We start from the raw sequence: 21,939 nt of genomic DNA on the forward strand, positions 1-21,939 counted from the left end.
AGAGAAACACAGAAATACTCTTTCTCACACACACATGCACACACACACACACACACACACACACACACACACACACACACACACACACACACACTGAGCCCAGCTCAGCCTGTCGACCAGCAGGACATTACTAGCAGATGTCCCCTACAGCTCTCCAGTACGGTCGATGACAGTGGGTTTGTGATCATAGTGCGGTCTGCGGTCTGGAGCCACGTTCACAGTCCCAGTGCCACCTGTCATCAGATGGTTCAGTGTGACTGAGAGGTGGGCGAGAGGATGGCCCGTAGCGAGGGTTAGCTCATCTATGAGTCCACTGTCCATAGGGGAATTACTCAGCCAGTCAACCAGTCAAATCATCCCTATCACACACAGCATGTCAATATAGCATTAGCTCAGTCAAAGCATAGCTTCAGTGTGCTGTGGCTGCCAACCCCTTAGCGATAATAGTGACTGGTTCCTCTCCAGTCTCCATACCGAACAACACAGTTCTACCTCATTAGCTAGCTTCCTGCTTCACCGGGCTCAGCTGAATACAATACTAACCTACAATAATTACATACAACAACCCACGATAACTACCTACAATACATAACTACAATCTAAATACATAGTTTAAGCTTGACTCGACAAAGCCCAAACTATGTATCCACCATCCCCACAGTGAAGCATGGTGGTGGCAGCATCATGCTGTGGGGATGTTTTTCATCGGCAGGGACTGGGAAACTGGTCAGAATTGAAGGAATGATGGATAGCACTAAATACAGGGAAATTATTGAGGAAAACCTGTTTCAGTCTTCCAGAGATTTGAGACTGGGACGGAGGTTCACCTTCCAGCAGGACAATGACCCTAAGCATACTGCTAAAGCAACACTTTAGTGGTTTAAGGGGAAACATTTAAATGTCTTGGAATGGCCTAGTCAAAGCCCAGACCTCAATCCAATTGAGAATCTGTGGTATGACTTAAAGATTGCTGTACACCAGCGCAACCCATCCAATGATACAAACCCCCCAAAAATCAATTTTAATTCCAAGTTGTAAGGCAACAAAATAGGAAAAATGCCAAGGGGGGTGATTACTTTTGCAAGCCACTGTATGGGACAAAATCATCACCTTGCGTGATTCTGTTTGATTGAATGCCATTCCCTGGTTGTTAATAGTTAATCAAGGAGATATGTATCTTATTGTTGGAGTTAGATCACCCCAGAGTCTTCTTAAAAAGATCCTGTCAGAATATTATTTTTCCACTGATGATTAGCGTCACACACAGAAAAGAACTGATTTATAAGAAGTGATTTTTTTTTCTTCTGTCTAACCTACTGTCTCTCATTATTTCTCCTTTTTCTCCAGGGACCAGCCGGACTCAAGGGAGATAAGGTATGTTCAGTTGTTATTGTCAGTATGTCCTTGTCTACGCTTGATTATATGTTTTTATGTATGCATAGTGCAGCAACCCAAATTTCCCAACAGGGATAATAAAGCCATTATCTTATTTTGTGTTGATGGTTGTTGTCCTCTTGTGTGTCCTCTACAGGGTGACCAAGGAGACATTGGGCCCAGGGTAAGTCTCTCTCCCTCTCTCTCCCTCTCTCAACCCTTTTCCCTATCTCCATCGATCTCTCTAACTGTTGAAGTAAATGATGTGGGGTATTTTGTTACATTACAGCCTTATTCTAAAAGGTATAAAATTATTTATTTTTTCTCATCAGTTTACACACAATACCCCATAATGACAAAGTGAAAGCAGGTTTTTAGAAATTAAAAAGAAAACTGAAATACCTTAATTATTCAGACCCTTTCATATGAGACGTGAAATTGAGCTTAGGTGCATCCTGTTTCCATTGATCAACCTTGAGATGTTTTTACAACTTGATTGGAGTCCACCTGTGGTAAATTCAATTGATTGGACATGATTTGGAAAGACACACACCTGTCTATATAAGGTCCCACATTTGACAGTGCATGTCAGAGCAAAAACCAAGCCATGAGGTCGAAGGAATTGTCCGTAGAGCTACGAGACAGGATTGTGTCGAGGCACAGATATTTGGAAGGGTACCAAAAAATGTCTGCAGCATTGAAGGTCCCCAAGAACACAGTGGCCTCCATCATTCTTAAATGGAAGACGTTTGGAATCATCAATACTCTTCCTAGAGCTGGCTGCCCGGCCAAACTGACCAATCGGGGGAGAAGAGCCTTGGTCAGGAAGGTGACCAAGAACCCGATGGTCACTCTGACAGAGCTTCAGAGTTCCTCTGTGAAGATGGGAGAAACTTCCAGAAGGACAACCATCTCTGCAGCACTCCACCAATCAGGCCTTTATGGTAGAGTGGCCAGACGGAAGCCACTCCTCAGTAAATGGCACATGACAGCCCACTTGGAGTTTGCCAAAAGGCACCAAAAGGACTCTCAGACCATGAGAAACAAGATTCTTTGGTCTGATGAAACCAAGCTTGAACGCTTTGGCCTGAATGCTAAGCGTCACGTCTGGAGGAAACCTGCGGCACCATCCCTACGGTGAAGCATGGTGGTGGCAGCATCATGCTGTGGGGATGTTTTTCAGCGGCAAGGACTTGGAGACTAGTCAAGATCGAGGGAAGATGAACGGAGCAAAGTACAGAGAGCTCAGGACCTCAAACTGGGGCGAAGGTTATCAACGACCCTAAGCATACAGCCAAGTCTCTGAATGTCCTTGAGTGGCCCAGCCAGAGCCTGGACTTGAACCCGATCTAATATCTCTGGAGAGACCTGAAAATAGCTGTGCAGGTACGCTCCCTATCCAACCTGACAGAGCTTGAGAGGATCTGCAGAGAAGAATGGGAGAAACTCCCCAAATACAGGTGTGCCAAGCTTGTAGCGTCATACCAAGAAGACACGAGGCTGTAATCGCTGCCAAAGGTGCTTCAACAAAGTACTGAGTAAAGGGTCTGAATACTTATGTAAATGTGATATATTATATATATTTTTTATATATATATATTTGCAAAAATTAATAAAAACCTGTTTTGCTTTGTCATTATGGGGTATTGTGTGTAGATTGATGAGGGGGAAAAAACAATTTAATACATTTTAGAATAAGGCTGTAACGTAACAAAATGTGGAAAAAGTCAAGGGGTCTAAATACTTTCCGAATGCACTGTACGTACAGTATACTGTATGTATGCACCTGACCTGAGGAAATTCAAGCAACGAGGGCGTTTGTATGAATACAGCACCTCAGCTCTTGTTCTCCCCGATTAGGTATAACTTCCCAAACTCTATAATCTGTTCTCTGGCTCCGTTTGTATCCCCCCCCTCCCTCCCTCACCCTCCTGTTCCCCCTCTCCCTACAGATTAGGGTAATGGTCCATCCCAAATGGAGAATAAAGGCGATGGGGAGAGGGTGGAGGGGAATTGGCTCTCTGTGGAGTATTTATAACATCTGAAAAACACTCCGCTCTCATCATTCATCATCGCCTTGTTAATACATGCATAGAAATACATAGAGAAACACACACACACACACACACTGACTGCAGATCATTAGTTCCTTATTTTCATTACCGGTCTTTACACACACCATTAACACACTGCATATTTCATCTGATCATTTAGGCGAGGTGGTGTGTGTGTGGGTGCGTGAATTTGTGCGTGTGTGTACACGTGTTTTCCCAACGTAACTAGCACGACGGCCGACGGCCGAACACAGAACTCACTCTTCTTCTTCTGATGAGGTTTTAAAAGCTTTTAAAAGCTCCACAAATCTCAACCCCCCCCCCCACCCCGTTCCAGTCAAATATGAGAAATTATGCCATTTAAGTATGATGGAAATACTTATACTTCACCGTGGAAACCCCAAAACTAGGACTCCGAGCCAGAACTAGCATCCAGAGGGGACCGGTCTCCTCCAAACCATCTCTTTTTACATTGTGGGGTAACCTCTCTCTGCATCTGGAGTATGCTGTCATTGTTGCCTTTTCATGATGTGATATCATCCATCCCTGTATTTAACATATATATAATTATCTCCTACTTTACTCAGTGCATGTCCAAAAACTGCTCCCCTGGGCATATCTGGTGTGGACGATTCTGTAAGAAGTCATGGCCTTAGATTAACGGTTTACAGTACTGTATATTTTATCACTGTGCTTAATGAGGTTACTCTGGGTTAGGTCACAGATTACAGGTAAACGTTGTCTCCTACCTACTGTTGGTAAGAGCCCTTCTTTATATACTCAGCTACTGCTCTTTCTCTCTGTCAGAGGATGCATCCCAAATGGTACCCTATTCCCATTATAGTGCACTACTTTTGACCAAATATAGGAACTAGGGTGCCATTTGGGATGCAACTACTGTCTCTCATTCACATCTCATTCTGAACCACACTCTGGTGTTTGTGAGATATTGCGAGATATTGCTATTATATGTCAACAGAGGACAAACACAGTGGTATTTACGACATGGTCAGCAACATTGATGAAATTCCTGACTTTTATCTAGCCATAAGTCCCTTTGGTTTCCCAGCCCACCAGCCAATCCTGCTAGATATTGAGGTAATTTTCTGTGTGGTAATGAATCCCTTTTGCATTCTGCATTAGCTATTGCGCCAAAGGATAAATATTGTACTTGGATGCGGCGCCTGTAGCTGCGATCTGCCTGGGTAACTTTAGAGACACAAAGGATTGCTTAGAAGCACACATTTTTCCAAAACAAAGCAGCTCGCAGCCTGCTACAGTATTTGCAGCTGACAATTTACACGTTGCTGGGTGATTGGGTGTTGATAGATTAGGTGACAAGTGTCAGCCAATTAGAGGGAAGGTACTCTCAGAGTCAGTATATGCTCCTGAAGGAGAGTTTTGAGGTATACATATCAACTATTTGCATTTGTTGTCTGAGTTAGCAGGACTTGATCATGTACTGAAGTAGATAGCAGGAGTACACACTTAACCAATGTGGTCCTGTGTGGCTCAGTAGGTAGAGCATGACACTTGCAACGTCAAAGGTTGTGGGTTTGATTCCTGCTGGGGCCACCTATATGTAAAACAAAATATATATATACAGTACCAGTCAAAGGTTTAGATACACCTACTCATTCCAGGGTTTTTCTTTATTTTTACTATTTTCTACATTGTAGAAACACATATGGAGTCATATAGTAACCAAAAAAGTGTTCAACAAATCAAAATATATTTTATATTTGAGATTCTTCAAATAGCCACCCTTTGCCTTGATGACAGCTTTGCACACTCTCAACCAGCTTCACCTGGAATGCATTTCCAACCGTCTTGAAGGAGTTCCCACATATGCTGAGCACTTGTTTGCTGCTTTTCCTTCACTCTGCGGTTTTCCTACACAGCCTGGAGGTGTGTTGGGTCATTGTCCTGTTGAAAAACAAATGATAGTCCCACTAAGCCCAAACCAGATGGGATGGCGTATCACTGCAGAATGCTGGGGTAGCCATGCTGGTTAAATGTGCCTTGAATTCTAAATAAATCACAGACAGTGTCACCAGCAAAGCACCCCCACACCATAACACCTCCTCCTCCATGCTTTAAGGTGGGAAATACACATGCAGAGATCATCCGTTCACCCACACCGCGTCTCACAAAGACACGGCGGTTGGAACCAAAAATCTCCAATTTGGACTCCAGACCAAAGGACACATTTCCACCGGTCTAATGTCCATTGCTTGTGTTTCTTGGCCTAAGCAAGTCTCTTCTTCCTGTTGGTGTCCTTTAGTAGTGGTTTCTTTGCAGCAATTAGACCATGAAGGCCTGATTCACACAGTCTCCTCTGAACACTTTCAAAGTTCTTGAAATGTTCCGTATTGACTGACCTTCATGTCTTAAAGTAATGATGGACTGTCGTTTCTCTTTGCTTATTTGAGCTGTTCTTGCCATAATATGGACTTGGTCTTTTACCAAATAGGGCTATCTTCTGTATTAAAGTAATGATGGACTGTCGTTTCTCTTTGCTTATTTGAGCTGTTCTTGCCATAATATGGACTTGGTCTTTTACCAAATAGGGCTATCTTCTGTATCACCCCCTACCTTGTCACAACACAACTGATTGGCTCAAATGCATTAAGAAGGAAATAAATTCAATAAATTAACTTTTAAGAAGGCACACCTGTTAATTGAAATGCATTCCAGGTGACTATCTCCTGAAGCTGGTTGAGAGAATGCCAAGAGTGTGCAAAGCTGTCATCAAAGCAAAGGGTGGCTACTTTGAAGAATCTCAAAATAAAATATTTTTTGATTTGTTTAACACTTTTTTGGTTACTACATGATTCCATATGTGTTATTTCATAGTTGTGATGTCTTCACTATTATTCTACAATGTAAAAATAGTAAATCGTAAAGAAAAACCCTTGAATGAGTAGGTGTCTCCACACTTTTTATTGGTAGTGTATATGCACACATGACTAAGTCACTTTGAATGAAATGATTTGCTGAATGGTATATGTTATTATCAATCCCACACTCAGTCAACACTGGGTTCTGATACCAACTCTCTCTCTGTACTCTCTACCTCTGCCCCCATTGGAGAGGATAAGAGGAGACGTACAAAAACAGGAAGTAGTCATGCATCACTGTCAGTGTGACTTCCTGTCGATCTGTCATCATTACTGCCAGTGTTGGCCCAGAAGTGGCCTCAGATCACAGAGACATTAAAAAATACTCAATAATATATAGAAAAACAGCCACCACTCTACCACAGAAAGATATCAAGATGACTTTACTCGAGGCTGTTCAAGGCACCTTTGAAGCAGGCGACAAACATTCTAGCTAAAGAGGCTCTCCATCTTTAAGACAAGACTCTTGACTGTTGCGTCCCAACAGACAGTAACTGTGCATTTAGGTTCATCTTCAGACTGCGATGAAAGACAAGCCATGGTGGGGTTTTACCCCAACCCAAGCTTTCCTCTCTCTTTCCCTCAATGTGGGTGAGATAGAGGGCATGGTGGATAGGAGCTTAGAAGCTAGACGATTGTTTGTCTTACTGTCAGCCTGATGTTGGATGAGTAGGACCCAGAGTTTTCCACACACACACTGAGCCATGTGGTCAGAAATAACTCAGGTTGTACAGTGTGTATGAGGTATAGGGGATATGAGTGTGTAACAACCTTTCACTCTATAGTGAGACTCTGTGCTCTAAGGGATGATCATATGTGGTCTTCACGGTAGGAATAAGTGAGTGAATGAGACAGAAGAGAGGGGGGATGAGAGGCTGTGGTGTCGGAAACCTCAGCTATCCAGCGATCACCGCAGCCCACTAACAGAAACCTCATGACCAGATTGGCATATCTCTCTCTCTTTCTCCCTCTCTCTCCCCCCCTCTCTCTCTCCCTCTCTCTCTCTCCCCCTGTGTCTCTGATCATCTTTTGCTTTCTCAATCTTTCTCTCTCTCTCTCTCTCTCTCTCTCTCTCTCTCTCTCCCTTTTCCTTGCCCTCGCCCACCAACTCTCTCTCTCCCTCTCTCCCATCCCTCTCTCCCATCCATTTGTTTTGTGAGGGAGGGAACTCAACCAGAGATGCAGGCCTCCGTATGAGTTATCTGCCGACAGACTTTCTATGTTCTTTTCAGCTTGAGTTGAAATGATCATAGTTACTGTCTGTTGGGCTCAACAAAACACAGCCTCCAAACACAGCCTTCTCTGTGGGTTGTATTTAAAGATGTGCATTATTATAGAGTGAGTCACACAGATATTGGTTTACAAAGAAAGAAAGGGACATATACAGCAAATAGGTACAGACTGGTTTACATATACGTAGATATTGATTTCCTGGAGAGTGAATGGATAGATAATAGAAAAGTAGTTGGTGCTATATGATGACTATTTAGTGGCTATGTCTAACTGGGTATGAAGAGATATGCGTACCGGTAGTATACAGATCAATCCTTCTACATTTTAACATCATAGCCACCCATGTGGCTAATAGACTGTCACACACCTGTTGTACATTTATCTTCGGTAGTTAGCTGCTACTTGAGGTCTGCGACCTTGTTACCGTGCATATACAGTAGCCACATGGTGCTCCACCTTTTCTCCAACAGGTGACTCACCCTCCTCTGTGTTTCTCCCCTCTCCTCCCCCCTCCTCCCCCAGGGCCCTCCTCCCCACAACTCATACGCAGGTCTGCACAGTAATCAGATCCTCACCGTTAAGGTTTGTCCCTCGCGCCCCTCCGTAGCTTTGTCCTCCCAGCAGGCCTCTGCTGACCTGCCTGTCTCTCTCTGCTGGACTACAGTTGCTGGGTCACCTTTGACCTCTCAACCCTGACCTATCAACCCTGACCTCTTACCTGGAAGCTTACTCTGTCGGTCGATCTCTTCTCAGCACCTCACTCTGTCTCTCCTTGGAGAATGGAGGGAAACTTCAGCCTGAAATCGGTCCCTGACTTATTTAATCACTGATTTCTTTATTTTTCTTTCCATCTATTTATTTTTCTCTATCCACCACTCTGTCTCTTTCTCTTTCAATCTCCTGCTCTGCACCCTCTCTGTGCTTCCCTCCATCCCTACTCTTCCTTTTTCCTCTCCTCCTCCTCCTCCTCCTCCTCTTCTGTTCTCCTGGTTCAGATGGTCTTTCCCCGCTATGACCATGGCTTTATGTCTGGTGACCAGTCCAACTTTCAGAGACGCTTGATGAAGGTACACCTCCATTAAGGCATGTGTGCACCTCTAACCACCTTTAACCCTTTCACTGCTGGTTGATGTCTCTTATTCACTGCTTGATATCATATCTCTCAGCCTTTTCTTCATTGTCTCTCTCTCTCTCTGTTGCTCCCTCACACTTCCACATCTCTCTGCTGCTTTCTCTCAGTTCATCTATCTCCTCATGCACATGTGCTGTGTTCTGTTTAATGTGTGTGTGTGTGTGTGTGTGTGTGTGTGTGTGTGTGTGTGTTTGTGTGTGTGTGTGTGTGTGTGTGTGTGTGTGTGTGTGTTTCTATTGTGTCTATTTCGTAACATGACAAAACAAATAGAAAATATCTCAGGAAGACTACAGGGCAACATGTTAGAGCGGCTTTAGGATTGTGTGCTTTTCATTATATTGGGAATTGAACAGCTTTGAAGGTGGAGTCCGCTGCCTTCCAGAACTATGTTAATTATCTACGTAGGGAAACAGAGTCTGGTGGATGAAGACCTTCATAGTATCAGTCTAAATGAAAAGGGCCTTCTCTCACACATCTCACCACAACACACAGGCCCAGACCAGCACATACAGTATGTCTGTGATTGAGTTCTGGGAATATCCATGTGAATACCATGAGTTAAAGCAATGGATTTACAAGAACAGAGCAGGGAAACACTAACATGAAGAGGGTTTACTTTAACCATTTGATTCGATTACTTCACCACAGTGTGAAAATACTGGTGTGGAAATGCCTTAGTGGGATGTAGCGCTAAGTGGGTTAAGGGAAATTCTGAACTGGCAAGGAAGGACGTTTTTGCCTTGTAAATTGTAATTCCATTGGTAAAATACCCTTTCATGTGAGGTGGTTCATTTTGGCTAGAACAACCGCAGGATGAAATGAAACACTTCATTTCACAGTTCAGTTAATGTTGTGTTTAATACTTAGTTAACTCATCTCGTGCCTGGGAGAGTTTGCATGTGTACGTTTGGGTGCGTTTGTGTGTGTCATATGGTAAATAATGTCTTTTCTGGAGAGAAAAACAAAACGTGTGTGAGTGTGTGCGTGTGTGCGTGTACGCGTGTGCGTGTGTGTGCATGCGTGCGTGTGTGCGTGTGCGCGTGTGTGTGTATGTATGTGTGCGTGTGCATGCGTGTGTGTGTGTGTGTGCGTGTGTGTTTGTCACCATCTTTCTTTCATTTCTTCTATCATTATTTCCCTCTCTTATCCCTTTGTTGTCGTCCTGCAGGGTGACCAGGGGTCAGCTGGCCCTCCAGGCCCCCCCGGACCCCCAGGGTCCCCTGGCCCCAGAGGCCCTCCTGGGAACACAGGCAAGGACGGGCCCCGCGGACCCGCTGGAGAACAGGTAACAGCATTACCTTACACACACATATAAACACACACATACAGGTAAAGGTAGAATATACAAATGTAACCCATATGCATGCACACACACCACATACACACACGCATAAATTCCCATTGTCTCCATCACTATCTCCTCCCTTTTTCCCCTCTCTCTTTTTCTCTCTCTCTTGCGTCCTCTATTAACCAATACCGCGTCCTCTCTTAGTTCCATGCAGCTGATGATGGAGAACTAGGTTAACACCACTAAGTTTCTGGTCACTCCAACACCTGTCATCAATAGCTCTGCTGACCACAATAGTGTTGACCTGGTCGTGTTGACCACATAGGCGTGACAGTGAGGGATGGTGAGGGGAAAGGGTCTAATAAGAGTGCAGTGAACCCACATCGACAGAGCCTACTGTGGTTGCCAGCGAGCTGCGGCTTCCTTAAAACAGCCCAAAATAGACGCTTCGCTCCTGGCCTCATCTGGTTTCTGTAACAGAAGGCCACAAAGTGATCCAGTTAGCCCCAGTCTCCCACCAGTTGGCCCTAGTCTCCCCCACTCTCCCCCACTCTCCCCCTACCCCAGCCCGGTCACTCTGTGCCCCTGTAACAGATATGGCACTCTCTCTGGGTTCACCCACAGTTTTCCTGCCTCGGCAAACAATAGATCTTTAGCCTTGGGCCGCCACTGTTTCTCTAGATTAACTTTAAACCAGCCTGGGGTAATTTCATCTGGAGCCACTGCCTCAAACTGTGGTTGGAGAGCAGTGGGAGGAGGAGCAGGGGGGAGAGGTTAAGGTAAATTGTGTTTATCCAAGATCACAAACGAATGCACTGTTACCCATATTGGCAGTTGGCATGGTGTTGAAGCTGGACTGTAATGAAAATGTCGGTTAGTCAGGGCAAGAGGGGGCTGGCTACAAAAACAAGGAACTAAGTGCAGGGGAGGACTAAAAAACAGACTTGATTCATAAATGAGGGTGTAAACAAATTGCTTGTCCTTTCATTTAACATAGTCCTGTTCCAGAGCAGAAAACAACAAAACAAAGCAACGTAGAGGCTGCGAGCCCTGTCCATGTTGTAGACAGATGTGTGAGAGAGAAAAGCAGAGGAGGACAGGATCTGTTGTTCTACTCGTTCTCCCTAGTTAATGACCTCAAGGGGGAGAGGGAGAGAAAGAGAAAGAGGGGGGCAGAGAGAGAGCACAGAGGCTGTTCTGTGGCATAAGATAATAAGAGGAGGAGGGTAAAGGAGAGAGGGCAGAGGACTTGAGAAAAGATTGCCCAGTGGCATCGAAAGGTAAGAGACTGGAGTGGAGAGAAGAGAAGAGTTATGGGTGAGAGGGAAACAAGTAAACGATAGGGTCCAAAGGTGAAGGGTGAGGGGAGAGTGTGTGGGGCGGTGTGCGTACATGCGTGCACACCGCCCCACAAGGAAGCCAGATGGAATACGTCCCTGTTCTCAAGTAGTCAATGGAGAAAATGGGGAGAGAGTTAGCGTAACTTCACATTCATAATGATATTTAGTACAGTAGAGCAGTAAGTGCTTGAGTGTGTAGATAAACAGACAACGTGCCAAAGAGACAAAGAGCTGTCTGTCTGTATGAGGGGCTACTTAAACAGTACAGCTCTCCTGGCCTCTCCATGGATGATTTCAACACACATGGTTCTGTACCAAGCATTCAATACATCCACCTGGAACACACAAGCACTGTTTGTTTTACTATCTTTGTGGGGACCAAACAATTGATTCCCATTCAAAATCGTATTTTCCCTAACACCTAACCCTAACCCTAACCTTAACCCCAAATCCCTAACCCCTAAACCTAACCCAAACACCTAACCCCTAAACCTAACCCTTAACCCAAATTGTAACCCTAACCCTAATTGTAACCCTAACCCTAAACTAAACCCCTAAGCTTAAAATAGCCTTTTTCCTTGTGGGGAACGGTGAAATGTCCTTGTTTTATTATCCTTGTGAGGACTTATGGTCTGCACAAGGATAGTAAAACTAAACACACACACACACACACACACACACAGTCAAAAGTTGTATTTAGTGGATTCATTCTAATCACCATTGGAGCCAAGAAGTTTGAAAAGGAAGACGCTCTGTGTTTGTTTGTGTGTGATACCTGATTGTGTATATGAAGTCATAGAATGTCTTCTTATAGAGAAAATAATGAGGGGTTATGTATGCCCAAAGCCATATTCATGTAAAACATGTCTCATTCACGTGGTTCATTGTAAGCAGAGGTACATGTCCTCCAGCATAGGAAGATGGAGCCAAAAACAGCTGGACATACATAACATCTCTCACACACGTGGTTCATTGTAAGCAGAGGTACATGTCCTCCAGCATAGGAAGATGGAGCCAAAAACAGCTGGACATACATAACATCTCTCACACACGTGGTTCATTGTAAGCAGAGGTACATGTCCTCCAGCATAGGAAGATGGAGCCAAAAACAGCTGGACATACATAACATCTCTCACACACGTGGTTCATTGTAAGCAGAGGTACATGTCCTCCAGCATAGGAAGATGGAGCCAAAAACAGCTGGACATACATAGCATCTCTCACACACTTGGTTCATTGTAAGCAGAGGTACATGTCCTCCAGCTTAGGAAGATAGAGCCAAAAACAGCTGGACATGCATAACATGATGGCAGGCACTTAACCATATCTCTGTGTGGGCTGATAAAACACTGACCTCCAGTGGCTACTCCTCAGAATACACAATGTCTATGGGGACCTGGATGTGTGATTTTCTGCTTGGTTCTCCACAGGGTTTCCCTGGTCACGATGGTACGGAGGTGAGTGTGTTATACACATTTTAATGTTTCTCGGTACTGCATCTAGAGTCGTGCTATTTAGTTTTGGGCACTAGCACGTGCAGGCAAGTTTAGAGATTATGTGCCAACTATATCTCTTTGTCATTCACAGGGACAAGCAGGTTTACCTGGAAAGCCGGTAAGTCATGTCTCTATGTCCCTACACACACCACAAAGTACACTGTAAATGTACACTCGACATGCATGGAGTTTACAGTATATCTGCCCAGATGTCTATGCATACAATATAGTTTGTGTTGTGTGTTGACCTTTGTTGACCCCTTGTGCACTCTCAGGGTGAAGATGGCGAGCCAGGATACCCAGGACCACAGGGACCCCCAGGGTCAAAGGTGAAGATGATGCTAACGCTAATTAAGGAGTTAGCCGTTGCAAAAGTTATTGAGTGACGCTAACACTATTAGCCACTTATTACATGACCACGTTCAGAGTTTCTCCTACGCCTAACCCGCCTTCTCTTCTTCTTTTCATCTCTATGTCAGACCAGCAACAGACCGCCTGTGTTTTATTCCCTCACTCTCTCTCTCTCTCTGGCCGTCCCTGCCTCTCATATCTATCCCTTTCATTCCTCCTTCACTTGTTTCTCTCTGGAGTTTATCGCTCTAAACAGGTCTTGGGTGGCATGGATCGAGACATCAAACACATTGCTTTCGCTTTCATTTGTACCCTCATTGCTCTCTCTCTCTCTTTCTATCTCCATCTCTCTCTCTCCGCCGAGTTAGGCCTCTAGCCAGTGCTAAACACTCTCCCCTGGTGCAATGATGTCATGGGCTTTTTAATGACTCCAGAGATTACAGCACTTGGCACTGACTGCCTCTCTATCAGCTTCAGTCAGTGTGTGTTTGTGTGTGAGTGTGTGTCTGTGTGTGTGTATGCGTGCGCGCGTGGTGCGTGGTGCGCTCTCGTGTGTGTGTACTTCTGTGTGAGTACACACTCCTGGGACGCGTAGCTGTCTGGGAGTGAGTTGAAGTGAGCTGCTGTTTGTGGTTACTGAAGTTGTTGTCGGGGACAAACTGCTCAGCTCCAGCTCAAACTCTGCTATGGCCAGGAATAGAAGACGGCCTGCTGGCCCGGCCTGTCTACAGTCTGTAACACAGGCCTGTCTACAGTCTGTAACACAGGCCTGTCTACAGTCTGTAACACAGGCCTGTCTACAGTCTGTAACACAGGCCTGTCTACAGTCTGTAACACAGGCCTGTCTACAGTCTGTAACACAGGCCTGTTCTATGGTGTTAATCCCTCTCTGTTCCTCTGGTGCTGTTTTTCACCACTTCCTCCTTCCAGCTCTACAACCATAGATGGAACTGACTGCCTATAGCAGGCCTACAGTTTTTTATGATATTGTACTGAACACATTATTGTAAAGTGGCTTACCTACACCTAAGCTTTGTGTCTTTTCTGTGTGTAACAGGGGGAGGCTGGTTTGCTGGGAGAGAAGGGTGAGAGGGGCATGGACGGACTCCCAGGGTTTAAGGTGAGACATATCCTGTCATCTCCACATAAATACAATAGAGGTTGTTTCTCCTATATGGACACAGCCAATTCAAAGGCTTTTGTTTGTGTGTATTTTGTAGGGAGACAAAGGAGATATCGGAGAGCAAGGCGCCCAGGGAGACTTGGTATGTGTACACAGCTTAATCACCACCGAAGATCATGTTCACAGTTATCTGAGGCTACCTTTTTTATGTACTTTATTGTGTGATTATTTGATGCTTATGAGCATCTCAATCTCTATCTCTTTCTCAATATCTCTCTTTCTCAATATCTCTCTCTATCTCTTTCTCAATCTCTCTCTCTCTATCTCTCTTTCTCAATATCTCTCTCAATCTCTCTCTCTCTCTCTCTCTCTTTCTCTCTCTATTTTCTTCTCCTCTCCTCTTAGGGTTATCCTGGTGAGAAGGGGGTTCCCGGCTCTACTGAGGTCATTGACTTCAATGGGAAGCTACTAGAAGCCTTCCAGGTGAGACCTCCCAGTCAGAGACATAGACAATATACCTGGTGTGTGTTTGAAGGCCCATAGAGTATCATAGAGTTATCCAGACAGACTTAACATGCTGCTCTTCCTCCCTGACAGGCCATCCAGACCATCAGTGTCAGGGTAAACCAACTGTCACATCATGGCTTTGTAGACGTGATCTGTGTAGTCAGTGTGTTGTCACACACACTAATGCATAGACATAGGCGACATACCCTCATACACATGAGCGTACACACACGGGTGCCTGTACACATGTAGCTTCTAAGACCAGAGTGAATATCCCCTGGGTGTTTGTGTAATGAGGACACTCTATCCCACAGCCCTGACATCAGACATATTAGATGTCACTACTCCATCACCCACAACCATCAACTATCCTCTCATACATAAATATATACAGGATGCAACACCGAGCTACCATAAATACCTTAAAGCTGGAATACAACCTCTGATATTACATAGCCTGAAGTGACATTCTCAATCATGCAGAATCAAAACATCATTCATTTCATTTTTCGAATGTATTGTTCATGCTGTGTTATTGTTGCGTCACAGGATATGCGGCTTGAAATTAACCCTGCTATGTGGTGGTGTTATCTGTGATGTTGCTTGGGTTGAAATAATCTGTTTGCATTTTTCTTGCTCAATCCAGTCGGGACACATAGTAAAGAGAGAGGGAGATGTCTTTTAACTAATTTCACAGTCTAGACACAAAGCTCTTCTCTTCATGCTCGGTCCCATGCTACATGCTAATAACAGATCCCTATCTCTCCACTGGCGTGTGCTTCTGATTAAAAACCACTATGTACAGGGGTCCCTGGGGACCGAGTTTAGAGTAGGCCCATGCATGCTATGCTTTGGACATGACTGAGTTACACATGAGCTGGTCACAACATAGACATGAGATCTTATCAGTGTTCTGAAGCCTATCTATACAAGTTTACATACTTTCTCTCAATGAGGTTAACCTAGGGAAGGTGAACTCTTGCCCAACCCAAATCCGTTTTGAATCATTTCACTTGCTTCATGATGTGCCATATTGATTCCATCCACTTTAATTTTTGGGTGATGAACTTGGTGCTTCAGAATTCATTCATTTGTTTTTACAGCTTTCAAATTATCTGTGTGGGTGGCCGTCGTTTCAGAAGATGGAGTAATTTGGAACAATAGTTGTTTGTAAACCCTTCCTGTTGCCATAGTTTTGCCAGAGCACAAAACAAAAACCTGGAAGAGAGGGGATGGAGAAATCAGCATGTATTATACACCTCCGGGAATTCATTTGATTTCCATATTTTATTGCTTCAGGACCAGACAGTGCTCAAGAGGTCACACACACACACACAACCTCTGCTTTGTGGCGAAGGGGATCAGGGGCATGATGTAACCGACCTGTCACACATCTCTAACCGCCACAGGAGGCACCATGGGATCCATATACCTCACATACAGCATACAGAAATAGAACCACACATTAGCCCCAAGGCCTAGGGTCAGCCAACCCAGGAACCGTCCATGCTGCAGTGAGAGAATGTCAGTCTGAGTCCAGGCTTTCCATTCTCCTGCCCTGAGAGGTTTACTCCATCCTGCCCCATTAAAGATGTGGTTAGAAGAGGTTAGGATGCTGTGGATGCTATGGTAATAGCTCTGGTTAGGTCGATAGGGCTGTGTGGGGCTCTTTTAGGTTTACTGCTGGTGGGTGTTGGAGGTTTTTGCTGTGGGGTGGTGTGTGTGTGTGTGTGTGTGTGTGTGTGTGTGTGTGTGTGTGTGTGTGTGTGTGTGTGTGTGTGTGTGTGTGTGTGTGTGTGTGTGTGTGTGTGTGTGTGTGTGTGTGTGTGTGTGTGCCATCCCCAGCTCCTTGCCGGACTTTATCCACTTTCCATGCTTGCTAATCCACTTAATAATATACCAGCCATGGTGTGTGATATGATGCCAAGGTATTGTGTTTAGCCAACCGCATAACCTGGCCCAATAGGTCAATTTTAGGGACGATTTGCACCAAAGCATCCATAACAAAGATGGTCCTCATCAGAGAGAGGAGAATAATAATCAGTTCGTTTACTGAGAGGGTCGTATTGTGAAATCCACCATCCATCTACATTGTTTTTCTGTTTTAGCCCTATGCTGGCGTCTTGAATCCCACAATTGCTCTAAGGCTAATACATACATAATCCACTGACTCTGATTTAATATGCTTGTCTGAGCGGACCTACTCAACAAACAGCCACTGTATGACTGCCTGATGAAGAGTGATGAAATTGGATATACGTGGATTTGATTATAATTCTACTAACAAACTACTGAGACAGATCGACTTGACCTAATGTTTTGTATTTTGTGTAACCTCTCTGTCTGTCTGTCCCTTCCTAGGGCCCACCAGGTTTACCGGGTCCTCCGGGACCCCCAGGGGGAAAGGTAGGGTCTTATTTATATACACATGCCATCTCTTCTATCCATTGTGTCTGAATCAATGGAAGTCAATACTCTTTGAAGGTAAATTGTCAATTTGAACTTCTTATGTCTTTTCCTCACTACTCCAGGGAGAGCTAGGCTTGCCTGGGACATCTGGACTGGATGGGGAGAAGGTATGGACACTCTAATGTCCTTTTGAAATTTTTTATAACCCACATTGAATCACTGTACCACTCAAATGTTTATAAATGTTGCACAATATATTTAATTCACTAATTATCTGGAATGATAATGAACATGATTAATCAGAGTTGTCCTGAACCTCTCACCTTTTACCTCTAACCTTCTCTCCTCTTAGGGTCCGAAGGGAGATATGGGGGAGACGGGGTCCATCGGCGAGAAGGGAGAGAAAGGAGAGATGGGTCTCTCTGGGCCAGGGGTAAGTAGATAGACGGGAACCCAAAGTAATAACCACTTTCAATAGAGGTGTATACATATTGTTGAGTAGCCTACTGTAAAGAGATTTAATTCCCCCTCTCTGTCTGTCTCAGGGGATGGATGGACAGAAGGGGGAGAAGGGAGACTCCATTCTGGAAGATAACCTGGTAAGCTAAAACACACTGGTGTATACTGTATTCACACACTCAATAGTTGTTTTTGAATCTCTATCATATTTGCATTTAACACTGCTTCAGGTGGTGCGTACCTTGGCAGACAGTGGAATTACATATTGTCTGCGTCTCAAATGACACCCTATTCCGTATGAGCCCTGTTCAAAAGTAGTGCACTATATAGGGAATAGGGTGCCATTTTGGATATAACCATTGATATGTTCATAATCTTTAATGTGTTGTTTGTTGTTCTGTTATTCAGGTTCAGATGATTTCTCAGCCGGGCCCCCCCGGCCCCCCAGGACCCCCTGGACCTACAGGGTTCATGGTGAGTGTCACTATACGAGAGTGTCTGTGTGTCACTAAAAGAGTTTCACCCCTCTGTTCCCCAATATGATGTGGCTGAATCCCTTCAGAGACATAAGACTGACTGATCTCTTTGTGTGTTCCAGGGTCATCATGGAACACCTGGCCCTAAGGTAAGACTAGAAGGCCATAGAGCTACAGTAATGTCTCTCATCACATTGTACTTGTCACATGCTTCGTAAACAACAAGTGTAGACTAACAGTGAAATGCTTACTTATGGACCTTTCCCAACAATGCAGAGGGGAAAAATATAAATAAATACACAATGAGTAATGATAACTTGGCTATATGGGATACTAGTACCTAGTCGATGTGCAGGGGTACAAGGTAATTGAGGTAGATATAGACATACAGGTAGGGATAAAATGACTAGGCAACAAGATAGATAATCTGTACGTGCTCTTGAGTGTTGTAGAGTGTACTGAGTATCATGTGTTCCCATGCAGGGAGAGCCTGGAGACAGAGCTAAAGGGGAGAAGGGAGACATCGGACCTGCTGGACTGAGGGTGAGTGATACTGTAGAATCATACATTATGAGCTGCTGCTGGTGATGATGATGGTGATGATGATGATTATATCTAACGTGTCTGTCCTCCCCAGGGTATTGATGGCCCTCAGGGTCCCCCAGGCTCCACAGGATTGGTGGGTCTCCCAGGCACCAAAGGAGAGAAGGTGGGTGATGCCCTCATCACCAGATAACCTTAGCATATTAGGCCTACGATCATTGCATGCCGTGGTCTTTCATGGTCTTGGTCATGGTGGTACTGATGCATTCATTAATGTGTGTGTTGACAGGGAAAGTCTGGGGAGCCTGGAATGGATGTAAGTATGAAATAGTGTTTTTGAACTTTGACCTACCACACTATATGACACTGGGGAATTCTCTGCAGCACACACTAACCTGTTCCTCCCTCTACAGGGTTTCCCAGGCCTGATTGGAGAGAAGGGAGACCGGGGAGACAGAGGAGACAAGGTGGGAGGAGCATGTTCTTTCCTTCTTTAGCCCACAGTTCTGCTATTATGCATACACATCAGAATCAGTGTTGCTCTACCTGTATGCTTACCTGCCATCATTGAAGCAGGTGTTGCCAGTTTAAAGTTGGTGGGTTAGCCAAGACGTGTTTATTCCATTAAACATTGGGTAGGGATCTGAGATGGTTGTAATGGTAATTGTACGGTCACTGTTACTACTGTTACTACAGTGACTACTTGGTGATGAACCGTAAGTACACAAGCGTGCTGTTGGGAGCTGTAGTTGTAAATATACTAGGGTGAGCTGCAGTTCTAAATATGACCACCAAAATACACAACATGAAACATGCATGATGGAGAGAGTGGCGCAGTGGTCTAAGGCCACTAGAGATCCTGGTTCGAATCCAGGCTCTGTCGTAGAAGGCCGCGACCGGGAGACCCATGGGGCGGTGCACAATTGGCCCAGCGTCGTCCAGGGTAGGGGAGGGAATGGCCGGCAGGGATGTAGCTCAGTTGGTAGAGCATGGCGTTTGCAACGCCAGGGTTGTGGGTTCGATTCCCACGGGGGGCCAGTATGAAATAAAATAAAATAAATAAAATAATGTATGCACTCACTAACTGTAAGTCACTCTGGATAAGAGCGTCTGCTAAATGATTAAAATGTAAATATATTTTTTAACACATTTATTTTAATATGTCAATATGTATTTGTTGTCTATGTTTTGGCGTGAAACTGGTGGCAGTTGTGAAAAAAGTCAATTGTCGGACGATGTGTAGATGTAATTGAAACAATGCAATTGTTGATTACATGCTTTTTCATTAATTGGGTTATTTTATCTTGAACCAATTGTTCTTTCTATTAGAAACAAATCTATCTATGAATACATTTTTTGATAGATTGCCATGGATTTTCTGTTAATTACTAAAATTACTGAAGATTCTTTGCAACCCTATCTAAAACTGAACTCCTAATGATAATAGGTTGTATTTCTAATAATTCAATTTCTAATAATAACTCAGAAGTAATTAATGGATTTTTGAGCAGATTATGTTCAGCAGATTACTTATCTGGTTTCAGCTTAGCTGCAGCAGGGTGCTCTATTCTTCGTGCCACTTCTGCATAGCTGTCTTGCTGGACTGTTGGTCTCTTCTGATTGGGGTGTTGTCCTGTTAGCATGGGGGGGTAGTGGGGTGGGGGGGTGCTGTCCACTCTGCAAGGGGCCCGATGGTGCAGGGTGGTGTTGGACACTCTAGATGGGGCCCAATGGTGTAGACAAAATATTTAAGTGCCTTTGAACGTGGTATGGCAGTATGTGCCAGGCACACCAGTTTGAGTGTGTCTAGAACTGCAACGCTGCTGGGTTTTTCACGCTCAACAGTTTCCCGTGTGTATCAAGAATGGTCCACCACCCAAAAGACATCCAGCCAACTTGACACAACTGTGGGAAGCATTGGAGTCAACATCCCTGTGGAATGCTTATGACACCTTGTAGAGTCCATGCCCCGACAAATTGAGGCTGTTCTGAGGGCAAAAGGGGGTGCAACTCCATATTAGGAAGATGGTCCTGAGTGGCGCAGTGCTAACTGTGCCACTAGAGATCCTGGTTCGAATCCAGGCTCTGTCGCAGCCGGCCGCGACCGGGAGACTCATGGGCGGCGCACAATTGGCCCAGCGTCGTCCAGGGTAGGGGAGGGAATGGCCGGCAGGGATGTAGCTCAGTTGATAGAGCATGGCGTTTGCAACGCCAGGGTTGTGGGTTCGATTCCCACGGGGGGCCAGTATAAAAAAAATATATATATATGTATTCACTAACTGTAAGTCGCTCTGGATAAGAGCGTCTGCTAAATGACTAAAATGTAAATGTATGTTCCTAATGTTTTGTACACTCAGTGTACATAACACTACATAATACTACATAATCTCCTTCCTCATGCTTCAGAAACAGGAGATGGCTCCTGCCCAATGAGCCGTTCCGGCTTGCACAAGCCAAGGCTCGTGCTAGTCCACCCACCTACATAATACAATACATAATACAGTGCAGATTACAATACAAAATATATAATAATGTCTGTGTCTTTTCACAGTCCCCATTGTGCCGTAAGGTGTTTTTTTATCTGGTTTCTGAATCTGGTTTTATTGCTAGCTTCAGTTACCTGGGGTGGCAGAGAGTTCCATGTAGTCATGACTCTATTTAGTACTGTGCATTTCCCAGCCTCTGTTCTGGACCTTGGGACTGTGAAGAGACCTCTGATTGCATGTCTTGTGTTGTACTGATGAGTGTCTGAACTGTAGTGATGCAGTCCATCTCTCCTCAACTTTGAGCCAGGAGAGATTGACATGCATGTTACAGACATTCGCACGCCGTGTACATCTAAGTCCAATAAGTACTGCTCTGTTCTGGACCAACTGCAATTTACCTATGTCCCTCTTTGTCGCACATGACCACACAACTGGGCAGTAGTCCAGGTGCAACAAAACTAGGGCCTGTAGGACCGGTCTGGTCGACTGAGATGTCAAGAAAGCAGAGCAACACCTTATCATGGATAAACCTCTTCCCATTTGAGCAACCATTGAGTCTAAATATTTTGGCTTTGACAGATTGCTATCTAGGGTTACACCCTGCAGTTTCGTCTCCTCAACTTGCTCAATCACCACATTATTCAATAATAGATCTAAATTAGGTTTAGCGTTGAGCTAGTGATTTGTCCCAAAAACAATGCTTTTAGTGTTTGAGATAAATAGCATCAGCCTATTGCTAGTTGCCAATTCTTAAACTGACTGAAGTTC

The 21,939-nt window shown here is 44.6% G+C and overlaps 1 protein-coding gene across 7 annotated transcripts in view; it reads left to right on the forward strand.

Moving 5' to 3' along the window:
* Window positions 1-21,939, forward strand: part of LOC121545371 (collagen alpha-1(XXIII) chain) — a 232,966-nt gene that overhangs the window by 198,240 nt on the left and 12,787 nt on the right. For 5 of the 7 annotated variants that reach the window (XM_045208206.1, XM_045208207.1, XM_045208193.1 and 2 more), the window contains 21 exons: window positions 1,348-1,374; window positions 1,532-1,558; window positions 8,557-8,628; window positions 9,862-9,978; window positions 12,752-12,778; window positions 12,909-12,935; window positions 13,093-13,146; window positions 14,226-14,288; window positions 14,389-14,433; window positions 14,697-14,774; window positions 14,889-14,912; window positions 17,160-17,204; window positions 17,330-17,374; window positions 17,560-17,640; window positions 17,753-17,806; window positions 18,075-18,140; window positions 18,265-18,291; window positions 18,626-18,685; window positions 18,780-18,851; window positions 18,975-19,001; window positions 19,099-19,152. In XM_045208206.1, the coding sequence (XP_045064141.1) occupies window positions 1,348-1,374; window positions 1,532-1,558; window positions 8,557-8,628; window positions 9,862-9,978; window positions 12,752-12,778; window positions 12,909-12,935; window positions 13,093-13,146; window positions 14,226-14,288; window positions 14,389-14,433; window positions 14,697-14,774; window positions 14,889-14,912; window positions 17,160-17,204; window positions 17,330-17,374; window positions 17,560-17,640; window positions 17,753-17,806; window positions 18,075-18,140; window positions 18,265-18,291; window positions 18,626-18,685; window positions 18,780-18,851; window positions 18,975-19,001; window positions 19,099-19,152 (1,092 nt within the window). Of the gene's footprint in view, window positions 1-1,347; window positions 1,375-1,531; window positions 1,559-8,083; window positions 8,144-8,556; window positions 8,629-9,861; window positions 9,979-12,751; window positions 12,779-12,908; window positions 12,936-13,092; window positions 13,147-14,225; window positions 14,289-14,388; window positions 14,434-14,696; window positions 14,775-14,888; window positions 14,913-17,159; window positions 17,205-17,329; window positions 17,375-17,559; window positions 17,641-17,752; window positions 17,807-18,074; window positions 18,141-18,264; window positions 18,292-18,625; window positions 18,686-18,779; window positions 18,852-18,974; window positions 19,002-19,098; window positions 19,153-21,939 lie in introns of all 7 variants that reach the window. The other 2 variants (XM_045208194.1, XM_045208195.1) reach the window with 2 other exon arrangements.

Source organism: Coregonus clupeaformis, chromosome 3, assembly GCF_020615455.1.
Source record: "Coregonus clupeaformis isolate EN_2021a chromosome 3, ASM2061545v1, whole genome shotgun sequence".
In the NCBI taxonomy this organism is placed as follows: domain Eukaryota; kingdom Metazoa; phylum Chordata; class Actinopteri; order Salmoniformes; family Salmonidae; genus Coregonus; species Coregonus clupeaformis.